Here is a 13,313-nt window from a genome sequence, read left to right on the forward strand (position 1 = left end):
ACACTCGTTCCTGGTGAGCTTCTCGGAAATGAGGACTGATGTGTGTTAGCCACAGGGAAGCAGGATCTAAGTTAATAGACTCCTTCCCTGGAGTTAGATGGAAGGGACTAGAATGCATACTGCAGGCAAACGCTTAGATGGGGGTGGGGGGGGATGTTCATGGCGCCTCTCCTCCCCTCCGGCCCTAGCAAATCTCTACAGCCACCATCCTCCTGCTGGCTGGGTGACTTTGGCAGAAGTCTCTGACTTTGTCCTTTCTTTTCCCTGGGTATAGCATTGGAAACGTGCTCCACGGCTCCCCTCCTCAGCAGCCCGTCTGTCTCCCTTTATGGCTATGAGAATGAATGAACTGCAGAGCCCTTGGAGGGAGGGAAGAGGGCCGCTTGCAATACAAAGTAGTGGCTGCTCTCCCACCCCGACGGTTCCTCCGTGCTCCCCCGCAAAGTTCTGAGCAGGTTGGCATCTTTGGGGGCCAGGCAGGCTCTTAAAGGAGCCAGTGGTCAGGTGGTGCAATTAAAATCATTACGGTTGTCTCTCTTATCTGCCGTATCTGCTGATTTATTAAATGCCATTATGTCCTGGGCTCTGGGAAAACGGAGCCCTTGTGTTCTAATGTCTCCTGCTGGCCGAGAGATGTTGAGAAGGCCTGGGGATGGTGTAGGGCCAGTGCTGGAATCAACGCCCAGAGCCCATCTGGGGCAGCTCTCTTCAGTGTAAGGAGTAGCGGGACGGAAAAGGCCAGTGATGTGCAGGGCTGTGCTAGGCTGCGGCAGGCAAGCACACCTCAACCACATCAGGAGTCGCTGAGGGGGCACTGGAGCTTCAGGGAGTGGAGAGGACAGGGTATATAAGGAGCTTTTTTTTTTTTTTGGACAATGGGAGACCATGAATCTGGTCCTCAAAAGGAGGTGTGTGTGTGTGTGTGTGTGTGTGTGTGTGTGTGTGTGAGAGAGAGAGAGAGAGAGAGACAGACAGAGAGAGAGAGACAGAGAGACAGAGACATGCCCTAGATCAGTCTACCCTGGGAGGGCCCACATTTTCCCTTGTGAAAGGTTAGATGGTGGAGGTGAAATGGAGTCTGATTAGATGGGAATAGACTCCCCAGGCCAAGGAGAAACGGGATGTCCTACCTGGAGGCAGAAATGTGTGTTAACCTGATCAATCAGCATGAACATATCTGAAGATGAGACAGGGCCAGTTAGTCTGTGGCTACAGTGTGGGGAATATGGTTTCAGGACTAGCTTGGTGTGTCCACATTACTTCTGGGGCCTCAGTTTACCTGCTAGACATGTGCTGGGTGAGTTCCTAGGAGATGAGGAAGCCCGAGACAGGCAGATGGGCTCATCTCCTCTGTGGAACCTGCACCTTTCATTTTGCAGGGCCAGGGTAAGGTTCAGATAGCGGCAATGCATGGACAAGGCTGGGGTACCATTCCCGACCATGAAGATGTTTCCGGAACAGAACTTCCCTAAGTCTCAGCCTTGATGGGCTGGGTGCAGAATCCGGTTAGGGGTTTGTCTTATCAGCTTCTGATTGTCGGTTTCTCTGCAGCCCTGAAATGAGTGAGCTACAGAGGAAGCTTGGAACTTAGGAACCTCTTTACCTTGCTCTTGCTTAGAGACAGGTTCCAGCCAGGCATGGACCACAGAAGGAGCTGAAGAGGCCCCCTTGGTTGGTGCTTACAGTGGCTGGATCCCAATACTCCTGAGTCACTTTGCCTCGCCCGAGATTCTTCAGTCTCGGGTTCTATGGCCGCTCGGTCATTCCAGCTGAGACAACCCTCTGGTTTTAGAAGGGAATTTTCTCGAATGCCACTTACTAAGCTCTCTGGCACCCGGCTTTGGCTGGGCCACCAAGGCCTTATGCTTCCTGAATGGTGCCCACCAGGGGTGGCTCCCTGCCCCCCTCCTGCCTCAGCCTGGCCCTGGTTCTCTGACTTTAGATCTGGTGTCCTGTCTTCATGTCCCCTGTTGCTTGGGACAGGCTTTGTTCCCCAACCCCATAGTAAACCTGTGTCTGTGGTTACCTCCTCTCTTTTGCCCACAGACATCTACTAGATGTGAGCTATGGCCAGCTTCTGATCTAGCTTGAAGCCACCCAGAATGTCTGTGCCATCTTTCTCAGGGTCATGCGGGAGAGGGGAGTGCTCTCCCTAGTGGCAGTGTTCTCAAGGAATTAACTGTCACCTGGCTTGGGGAGGGGGCTCAAGACAGGGTTTTCAGCCTCTTTGGTATTGGGCTAAATAGTGCCTTGTGGGAGCTTACGTTGAGCATTGTGGCTTGTTTAACTGTGTCCCTGGCCTCTGTGCTCTCTACATGCCCAAAGCATTGCCCCTCTGCTGTCCCGTTTCAGTTGTGACTCCAGGTGACCCCAGTAAGCAGAACTCTCTTACCTGAGGTCCACTGGTCTGGGGGGGGGGAAGGGTGGCAGCGGCGGGGAGGGGGCTTGAGGGAGGGGGCTTGAGGGATGGGGCATAGGCAGAATTCCTGAAGCTCTGCTAGATCAGGGCTAGAAGCCAACAGAGCAGAGGTCCTGGATTCAAGCAACAGTTTAAAGAGGATCTGGCCTCGAAGAGCTACAGAATATTCAGGGTACACAGACCCACTCGAGGAAAGGGACCTGGTGGGGATGGGAATGGATATGTGGGGGCTTTGGAAGGAGGCTGTCCAGGAGTCAGGCCCAGGTTCCCCTATGCTGGGACTGCCTGGACCTCAGGTGGGAAGTAAGATGAGGCATGAGTTTGGGGGTCCAGGCTCATGGGGTGTGAAGTCAGAGAACCACTTGAGAGAAACATGGCCCTGGGGGGCTCTGAACTGCTGAGGTTTCCCATGGACACACTCCTAGATACCACTGGAGCTCCCCCAGAATAGAGGGAACCCAACAGACCTGCTCCTGATGAGCAGGATAGAGAAGGCTCTGCCTTAACATAGGCACCCTAGAGGCCTGCAGCAGCAGGATGCTGGGGGCATCTTAGAGCCCCAGGAGTCCCCAGGCCAGGCTCCTGCATCCCAAAGGAGTACCTGCCCTGGAGGGCATTCCGTTACTCATTTCAGGATCCGATTTATAGAGCTATAAATCTTTGGTTCAAAATCATGAATTTTCCAGGGTATGATTAATGAAAGAAAAATTGAGACGGCAGCTCAGAAACTGACGGGATTGAAGAAAGTCTGGGTGCCAGGCTGGATGCAAGTTTAGGGCATCACAAGCCAACCCAACAAGCTTTTGAACCAGACTGGAGCGCCACCTAGTGGTCACAGAGGGCACTGGCGAGCGTCCATTCCTTACAAGGCTTTGAGGTGATACAGTGGCTCAGGGCCTGTAAGGACCAAAGTCCTAGGAACCTCCACATGGTTTCACTTGAGGCTGCTCTGGTGGAGAAGCCATTATGTGACCTACGTCTGGTCCCCTACAGCTCCTAGAATTATCTGTGGCGTAGAAATTGTTTGTGTGTGTGTGTGTGTGTGTGTGTGTGTGTGTGTGTGTAGTCTAGGCCATTCTGTTTTCTCATTTATCAGAATTCTCTTCAGTCCTCAAACCCAGCTCACTTTCAACACCGCCTGCCTACCATGGGCCCACGTCTCATTGCTCCTGCATATTCATCTGATGTGTGTGCAGCTCTCCCCGAGTCCTTGCAGGAGTCCCTGCGTGTGCTGGCTTCCTTTTGCCCTCAGTGGCCTCTTTTGGGATTAGCAGCCATGATGCCTGTCAGAAGCATCTGTTAGCTCTTGTCAAACTCAGCCCTGGGGCAGAACACCCACGGCCTCCTACCTTCAAGGTCCTGCTCTGTCTGTCCCCTGGCTGCGTTCCCACTTTTATCTGCTATCTACCGCATGCCACTGCGGTCATTCTGTGGCAGCCACATAAAGGTTTGTCCCTCCTTGGCGGACAGGCAAGGTCCTGACTCGAGGCCTCTTCACTCGATGTATCCTTTTCAGAAACATCGTGCCTCTTTATAATGGACACCCTCTGTTGTCTCATTGATTTGTGATTGCTGTGCTTGCGTTGGTCATGTATATGTGTGATCATAAGGCTCTCCTTCCCATCTAGGCAGGGCGTTTGCCAGGGCTGTTCACTACTTCCTCCTGGCCCTGGCATTTGGTAAGCATGTGCCTGGTTTGAGTCTGTATAGTGAGGCAGTATGAGCGAAGGAAATGCAGCTCCTGGAAGCTCATACCCCTTCCCCTCACCCCAAGTGTCTGAGGGTAGAATTTCTTGTCTGTGGATGTATCTGCTGTTCTCACTGGGCACAGCTCTGGCTGTCCTGGACCTCACTCTGTGGACCAGGCTGGTCTCGATCTCACCAAGCTCTGCCCTCTTCTGCCTTACAAGTGCTGTGATTAAAGGCATGCACCACCATTGCCAAAGTGGGATTTACTAGGGTCATTTACAGACTCTGGTCCAGCCTTTTCAACAATGCCCATCTCCTCCATGAGGCTGACTGCTCTTTAGTAGATACCAGAATCCAGAAGAAACAGGCTGTAATATCAGCGAAGGCGTGGACCGGCCAGTCATAGTGAGGGCAAGCAGACAAAGAGCAAGCGCCTCCTTCTTCGTTGTCCTTGTATAGGTGTCTAGGCTGCCGCCAGAAGACATGGCCCAGATTTAAGGTTCATCTTCCCACCTCCAAAGATCTGGATTCAGGGAAAGCCTTTCCACCTCAGATAATTCAGCAAAGAAAAATGCCCCACAGCCGTACCCAGCCTCTTGAGATTTAGGTAATTTTTGATGTGGTCACATTGACAGCCAGGACCACAGAAAGCGCTCCGCACCCCTGGAGTGTTTAGATCACAAAGCCAGGGCAGGCAAAGCTGAGTGGAAGGCCAACACCGGTGACTCTCAAGTCTACCCTCCCCCCTTCACTCTGTGTGGAAAATCTTTGTCTTCTACCTCAGGCCCGTCTCACGGCCACCTATCCTTTGGTGATTGCTCCCTCCAGCTGCTGTCTCTCACCGGGATAGTGATTGCCTCTTCTAAACACTTGCAGCCGTTATTTGGCGCCACTGTATACTGGTAGATGCTTCCCTTTTATGGCTCCTGTTCAGCTAGAACAGAGACCCCTGGAAGGCAGGTCTCTAATGTGACTGTAGCTTTTCGGGCACAGATCTCTGTGTTGTAGGTACTCATACACACTGGCTGACCGATGGACTGGCTCTACACACTCGGCACACTTCCGTGGAGTGGGGTGGGAGTGGGGTGGGCAGAGAGTGTCAGCTGAACAGAGCCATGGAACGGTGCGGGCCAGGAGGTTTGCAGCAGTGGGAGGGGTGCTCTCCCAGGCAGAGCTGCGGGCTTTAGTCATAGTCATGCTGGGAAGCGGGTCAGCTTACAGGCCCATTTGTTCTATGGGTGGTGAGGTATGTTAACTCTTACTGCTTTGATAAAATACCCAACAAAAGCCATTTCCGAGTGTTGGTTTGATTTGGTTTTTGGTGTCTTGTGGCTCACATTGGGCTGGGGGAAGGCATGGCAGCGGGAGCTTGGAGGCAGCTGTTTACGTCCTACCTGAGGGGACAGAGGAATGCTGGCTCTCCGATCCCTTTTCTGTGTATTAATCCGAGACGGGCACGGTGCTGCCCCTCTTCGGACCGGGTCTCCCCGCCCCACTCAGGCTTCCTGGAAACACCTGCATAGATCATAGACACATGCAGAGGTTCGTTTCTGTGGGTGGCGCCCACCAAGATGCCAGTGAGGTTCACCAACACAGGAAGGCAGCATGAACTCCGCCATCCTGCCCCTTGGCCAGCCCATGAGTGCCCCCCCCCCTTTATCCATGGACTTTCTTTCCAGACTTCAGAGATCAGTGGGTACGGGACCCTTCTGTTCAGGGTAGTGAGAAGCACCTACCGAAGTTTTGGCTTTGAGAGCCAGCGCCATGGGTTTTCTCTCATAGATCAACAGTCCATACCCCGCCCCACCCTCCCTTCTGACCCTGGCGGGCTTCTCTGCCCAGAGGAGTAGCCTGAGTTCACATTTCCGGTTTTCCCTTGGTCTCATTGAAATTGGTCTTCAGAGAGACCTTGCAAGGTTTATGCTTCATCCCATTTACTGGAGGGGAGACTGAGGCGTGCAGTGGCAAAGGTACGTGTCATAGGCTTTGGGTCTGTGACAGTGTGACAGTACCTGGCTTTTTATAATCATTTTGTATTCCAGGGGTGGGAGACACACATGGGGGTGGTCTGAGAGAGGAATGTAAGAGCAGTGCTGGTCTAACTGGTCTCTTCTCTCTCCAGCTCTGTGGCTGTGGACTGCTGGGAGTGGGCATCTGGCTCTCTGTGTCCCAAGGCAACTTTGCCACCTTCTCCCCCAGTTTCCCCTCGCTGTCTGCAGCCAACCTTGTCATCGCCATAGGCACCATCGTCATGGTGACAGGCTTCCTGGGTTGCCTGGGGGCCATCAAGGAAAACAAGTGTTTGCTCCTCAGCGTAAGTTGGACCCCATGTTCCCTTCATTGCTTCCTGGGGCTTCCCTAACTGTAATGTTACATTCCTAGCCCTGGCTGTCCCGCGCTCTCTCTGACATGCGGTCAGCCTGGGTTTGCTTAGGAGTCGGCGATGCCACCCAGCCTGGGCACCCTGCCCGTCCCTTGCCTCCCCCCATTCTCTGTTACCACCCACCGCTGGCCACCGCCACTGCCCTGGACCCACGTTTGCACTTACTTGTCTTTCTAGTTCTTCATCGTGCTGCTGATCATCCTGCTGGCAGAGTTGATTCTGCTCATCCTCTTCTTCGTCTACATGGACAAGGTAAACAAACCTTGCCGAGGGGAGCAAGGTGGAAGGCGGCACAGCCCTGGGGCTAGAGCAGGCGGGGGGGGGGGGGGGGAGAGCTCTGGCTCACGGATCCTGCAGACCGCTATGCAGGAGGCCCGAGGGTCCGACTCTGGTCACTTCCCCTCCCCATCTAGAAACAGTGCTCCAGCACTTCCAGCTGGCCTGGTATGGGTTAGGGCCGAGTGCCCGTGGCCTGGTCTCAGCCAACCCGTGGTGTTGCCCCTCCTCTGCCAGGTGAACGAGAATGCCAAGCAGGACCTGAAAGAGGGGCTGCTGCTGTACAACACCGAGAACAACGTGGGGCTCAAGAACGCCTGGAACATCATCCAGGCTGAGGTGCGGCTCGATCAGGGCAGGCCATAGGACACCTGTGCTGTTGGGAGAACCACCCCACACAGCATTTGCCTAAACCCGAAGAGTCAGAGGATACCTACCATGGAATGCTATGTATGGGGTTTGGGTGAAGAGATGATCGCCCCAGACACGTGATGTGGGCCTCAGGAGTGGGTGGGCCTAACGTGGTGAGTGACAGGAGTCATCAGATCACATTAGGCTTAGGAGTCACACTCTGATAGTGACAGGAATAGAAGTCTTTGTTCCCTGATGCACACCTCACATAGACCCTGGCAATCAGTTTGGGAGGGTCCGTACCACAAAGGAAGGAGGTCAAGGTGTTGGTGAGCAAGTACTGGGCTGGGTTCTTCTACCTCGAATCTGGTGCTCCGTCCAGAGGGACAGCAGCCTTGCCCTCTTCCCCTGCTGGTGTAGGAAAGAGGAGTCACCACCTCTGGGGGCCTGGCTGCAGCTCAAAGAAGGGACAAGGAGAAGTTCTTTCTCTCATCCCTGTGATCTTGGGTGGCTGCTTTGGTGGGGTTGACCTATCTGGCCTCACTTCCCACAGATGCGGTGTTGTGGAGTCACTGACTACACAGACTGGTATCCAGTGCTCGGGGAGAACACAGTTCCCGACCGGTGCTGCATGGAGAATTCTCAGGGTTGTGGGCGCAACAGCACTACCCCCTTGTGGAGAACGGTGAGGCTAGATATCAGTGCCTCGGGCTCATTGGTCCCACGTGTACCGGCTGTGCCTGGCAGGAGGAGTGATGGGAATTAATTCATTGTAGGACAGGGAGAGAGGTACTGTGTGTGTGTGTGTGTGTGTGTGTGTGTGTGTGTGTGTGCACATATGTGCTGACACTTGGGATTCAGAAGGTAAGGGATTGGATGGGGTTGAAGCAAAGCAACTGCCTGTTGCAAGTGGAGCTAATACGGAGGAGCAGGGTCTAGGGCAAAATGAATGTAGGGCCAGGCCGCTGGAATTCAGCATCGTACCGGAGCCTTACTCTGTGGTTTACTTCCCAGGGCTGCTATGAGAAAGTGAAGCTGTGGTTTGACGACAACAAGCACGTGCTGGGTACCGTGGGGATGTGCATCCTCATCATGCAGGTGAGGAGACCCCAGGCACCCCAAATCTAGATGGGATGAGAGCCCGAGCCACTTCCAGGCTGCAGAGCTCCGAGTGAGGTCACAGGCAGTGAGCAAGGTGGTGCTCAGTGTTCATTTTGTCCCTGGGTCACCAGCTTTACAAATAACATCTGGCACCTTGAGCGAGGAAGCCACAGGTAGCCTCTACCTGCACCTCTGTGTCTCTACCTGCTTTCCGGATTCTGGTTGAGGAGCATACATGAGATTCGATGTTGTTCAAGACACTTATGTCCAGAGACATCACTTCATGTATTCTAGAGCCAAACAGAGCTTGTTGGTATGAATTTCAATGGCTCGTACACCCCCCAACCCCACCCCCGATTCCTTTTTCACTCTCCTGCCTCAGCTCCTCTTACCTCCACGGAGGGTCAGGTCCTGGAATCACTCTGCCTTCTCCCCAGGCCCCTGGAATGTTGTGTGAGTAACTTGGGACCTCTAGCCTTCTGCACACGTGGCTCAAAGGGACTGAGGTACAGCCACCTATGTGCAGGTCCAGGCTGGGTCTCCAGGGTGGCTTCTGCGACCGTGTTCTCTTTGTTTCCCCGACATATTTCCCAGCACACTAGGTTATGTACACTTTATATTAGGTTCTCTAGGGCAGTCCCAAGCTTATGAAACCCTTAAAGTCCTCTCCTTTCCTTCCAGATCCTGGGGATGGCCTTTGCCATGACTCTGTTCCAGCACATCCACCGGACGGGTAAAAAGTACGACGCCTGAGGGTTTGGCAGTGCCTGGCTCCACCCGGACACTGTGTGCCAGGGAAAAGGACCCGAGCTGTGTCTCCTGCCTGCTCTCCGATGGCCACCCTGCCCCACCTGCCAGCCTGCCCTCCCCTGCCCACATCCTTGGCCTTAGACCTCATGGAGAGCAGAGGCCCAGGGAGGAGGCATCATGCAGAAACCTCAGGGCTTGGGCGCCTGGATACTTGCCAAAGACGCCAGGGTGGGCAGGGTGTCGACGAGGAAACCCCTTCAGTGATGGGTTTCTGTCCCTGGCCTTCCTCACATTGACACTTGTTTCCATGTGGGGTGGATCTTCTGCCCCACCGAGGCCACTGCCGTCCATGGCTGCCCAGCCAGAGAGCCTGCCAGGGTGCAGTGTGGCACCCCCAGGTCAGGCCCCCTGGAACGTCCTGCCCGAGTTTTTATATGATAGTGTAACTCTTTTTTTTTTTTTTAATTTTACTCTAATTATGATTATCCGGGAATATTATCTCTCAGATAAGTTTAGGGTTAGCTTTCTGATTTATAACTTTTTACTGTGTTGATTTCCATAACGGTTTGAGTTTCCATTTCCCGTGGGTGGGGCCGGTAGGGAGAGAGGGTCTCCATTCACTTTCGGTAAGGACACACCACTGTGCGACACTCATGGGGCTGTAGGGTGAGCAGTGCCAGCCTTTCCCCCAGGACTTGCCTCGAGGGAGACGGTGCAGCCCTGATGGGGGGCCCTGCCAGGCCTGGAGACCATGGATGAGGCCAGAAGAGGCTGGTTGGATATACAAAGCATGGGGCATTCTGCTCTGGGGTGCTGCCTGAACCGGGGAGCCACATCAGCAGGGCCTGATTAGGTCAGGGGATCTCGAAATGCTTTGTTGCGGGAGGGGTAGTCAGAACACTTTGTGGCAATCCCTCCTCCTCCTTGCTTGGTCCTCTGTGGGCTTCCCTCCTGACCCACAAGCATCCTGCACTCCCCCTGGTCACTCTCACACATTCCTGCTGCAACTTCCTCTGGTTCAGACCCTGCTCTACTCACCCTGGTCTGGACAGTGGAAGCAGACCTGTTCATCTGCCCAGACTTAAACAGAGTCTCAGGACTACCCATGAAGGGGAGGCAGAGTTGGCGTCCATGGCCGATCCCACCAGACTCGCTCAGTTGCTTACTACCCTGCTGAGGGAAAAGGAAAGGGCCATGTAGGTCTCAGGATCATTCCTCCTTAGGATCCATTGCTGTCCATACTGGGGAGCAGGCACCATATCCCATGTAACCTCAAAGAGGCAAGATACAGAAACTCTGAGAAGTCAGGCTCCCGTTGCCCCAGCGGTACTGGGGAGAAGGTCCTCATTAGATGCCCAGTGCTAGGCATGGGAGATGGGGGCAGGCTGTATCCCCAGCTGTAGCAGCAATCTTGCCAGCACTTATACCAGCATCTCCTTCCATAAAGACAAGGGCCTGTGGGACTGGCCGAGTACCCATCTGGGATCCAGAGCACCTCATTCGTGGGCCTTCATGTGGTAGCTGCTTTCCTCATGCCATTTGGCTCTTTACCGCTATTTCCCATCAGGCCAGGTCTTCCCAGACCTAACCACAGCATCCAACCAACCTATAACCCCTTGGACCTCCTTGGATAATAGACAGTGCATGGCCTGGGGTGTGGAACTTTCAATATGTCCAGGATTCAAGTTCTGGGGGCGAGAGAGGATAGCAGGGAGCTCTTAGCAAATTGGTCTCAGAAGTTGCCAGTTCCAGGGGGTGGAATGGTTTACTGTGGAACCTCCAAGATGCAGAGTTCAGGGGGACCCATTAAACAGGCATGGCACCCACTGCGTTGTGAGTGTTGGTGGGTAGGGTGGGTTGGTTTGTACCATCTATGGGTGTTTAAAATTCCATTAACATCAGCATCAAAGTCCCAGTACTCTGGGAGCACTTGACCTCCCTCCCCCCTCAGGGTGGTGCTGGTTCCTGGAACCTTGGCTGAAGTTTCCCACCCTCACAAACCCCACCTCAGCTGCCTGTTCAGCGGAGCCACATCATAAGTCCCAAACCGCGCTTTTGTTTTAGCTGTGTGTGGGGCTGTGCAGTCATCTGCAGAGTCTTCATGGGGCAGAGGTGGATGTCCTGAGAACCTCGATTGTCTTGGGGGGGAATGGCCCCTATATGCTAGAAGGCCACTCCAAATAAGACCAGGGGTGTGGCCCAGCTCTTCTCCAGTACTCTTGGCTCTGAGCTCACTGAGGTTCTGCCATGAGACCTCACTTACCTGTGGCCTCCCTTACCTAACACACAGCCATTTCCTCCAGGTCCCAAATAAGCAATTTGCAGACCTGACTCAGAAAGTCCTCTTGGTTTGCAGGTGAACTCAAGAAAATGCCTGACATTAGCCCCTGGCATTTCTCCACTACCAACTGACTGGCAGTGGGGCTCAGAGGGTAGGGTCTGGAAACTGTTCTCATATGACGGACAGGTGTCAGGGTGCAAGTCTCTTTGCGCCTCTATACCCTGAGCTGGAACTGCGTCATCCTGTCTCTCCATCAGCCTGGACCAGCACCTCAGCTGTCACCCTTGCTACGTGTTGGCCTGAATTAAATGGCCGAGCCTCCAGGCCCTTCAGGTGGATGGAATTGGTTGTCCCCTCCTCTCTGGACCCCTGCCCACCCTCTGGTGGAGGTGCTAACTAGCAGGGACATGGCGCAGGACAGGGAGCTGGGTGCCAGATGCTTGGGGCCTGTTCTTTGCCCCACAGCTCCTTGGTCTGGCATTCTCACATTCCTGTCCTCTCATTTCCCTCCCCTCCCTCAGTGGGCATTCTGAGGTGTGAGGCCTTTGTGCCTCCGCTTGCCTTGCTGCCCCTGGGTGGCCAGAGAGTCAGGAGTGCACGCTTATTGGTTTTTTTGAATGCACTTTCTGCTTGCAATGCCTTGTCTGCATTTCCTTCATCCCAGGCCCCGCTTTAAATGAACACCATGTTTTTAGCATGTTTTTAAATAAAAACTGATCATGTGTCAAGAAAGCACGAGCAGGCTGTTACTTAGTGGTGTGTTTTCTCCCTGGAGCCATGACCCTGATGGAGGGACCCAGAGGAAGACCAGAGGGTCCGCCTCCTGTAAAAGGACCTGCGTTTCCTGTGGCTCAGGTTTCAGGGTGAATGGATCTCTGTGACCTCTGTGGAGGCCCGGGGAATCCTAGCACATAGACCTCTTGCTTGGTGACTGAAACAAGCTTTATCAGGAGTTTCCAGAGACCCAAGCCTTCCTATTTGAGAGGCTGTCATTTCACCTCAGTGTCTGGTCACCCACAGTTGGCTGGTTCTGTGGGAAGAGTGAGAAACAGGCCCATACTTCTGAGGGCGATGAGGGTGGGTGCACACCCCAATCCCTTTGCTGCTTGTGAAGGTATCTTTGGGTTTGGTGTCTTTTCCGGGAGTGTGGGGACCTCATGATATCCTTTGTCCCAGGCAACATTCTTTGAGGGAGCTTCAGACACCCTCCAAAGAAGTCCGGAAATAAGAGTCTGAGGCTAGTCATGACGGAGGCAGAAACATAACTTGACTGGAAGGCATGTCAGTCATTCCTGGGGGCTTCCACACCTCCTGGGTATCAGAGTCTCCTGCTGCCTCAGTTGGGTTCTGTCTTTGGAGCAGTTGAAGGCAGCCCAGGGTTCCTTTTGCTCTGGGCCACTGAGTACTGCTGTCTCCAGTGAGGAGGCAGAGATAGAACAAGGGCAGGCATCTGGAGGATGAGGTGGAGGTAAGGCAGCCCCAAACCCCTCCAGATGTGCAGCAGTGTCTCCCTCCCTCAAGGGAGCAGCCAGGCTGACACCACGTTGTCCCTAAGCATCAACCTGCAGTGGTATGCTTCCAATATCTTCAGGACTTTATCTTGAGTTTTGGATAAAGTCCAAAGGTCTAGCTAGAGTCCCCGTGAACCTCCCTAGACTTATCCAGAGGAGAGGATTCGGGTAATCCCCATCAGCTGGGTCACAGGAATTGGCAAGGAAGCCACTTCTCAACTGTCCATTTGCTCACCTGTCCCCAGGGTGTGGCCACATTTGCCGGTATCTGTCAGGTCACTGTGTTGTCTGTCAACTTGGTGGTTCAGTATGGCACAGTAACCCCTTTGTTAGTACTTTGGGTAAATGAGCCATGCCAGAATAGCCAGGGGCCACTGGGGTCTTCTGATGATAGATATAAAGTCAAGAGGATTATGGGAAGGAGTGGCTTAGATCACTCTGGAGACCTCTTGATTGATTTGCCATTAACCTGTGATGTGGGAGGACAGCCTCCCCTCTGTGCTCAGTGAAGACAAGAAAGGCCAGCTCAGGAAAAATAGCTAAACAGTCCTG

The 13,313-nt window shown here is 53.8% G+C and overlaps 1 protein-coding gene across 4 annotated transcripts in view; it reads left to right on the top strand.

The window, feature by feature from the left end:
• TSPAN9 (tetraspanin 9) overlaps positions 1-11,971 on the top strand; it is a 177,996-nt gene extending 166,025 nt beyond the window's left edge. For all 4 annotated transcript variants that reach the window (XM_080914194.1, XM_080914195.1, XM_080914196.1 and 1 more), the window contains 6 exons: positions 6,231-6,422; positions 6,669-6,743; positions 7,005-7,106; positions 7,672-7,803; positions 8,133-8,216; positions 8,901-11,971. In XM_080914194.1, coding sequence (XP_080770320.1) covers positions 6,231-6,422; positions 6,669-6,743; positions 7,005-7,106; positions 7,672-7,803; positions 8,133-8,216; positions 8,901-8,972 — 657 coding nt within the window. In that variant the 3' untranslated portion in view covers positions 8,973-11,971. The remainder of the gene's footprint in view (positions 1-6,230; positions 6,423-6,668; positions 6,744-7,004; positions 7,107-7,671; positions 7,804-8,132; positions 8,217-8,900) is intronic.
• Positions 11,972-13,313: the final 1,342 nt, after the last annotated feature.

This window comes from Micromys minutus (genome assembly GCF_963924665.1).
Source record: "Micromys minutus genome assembly, chromosome: 3".
Taxonomy (NCBI): Eukaryota; Metazoa; Chordata; class Mammalia; order Rodentia; family Muridae; genus Micromys; species Micromys minutus.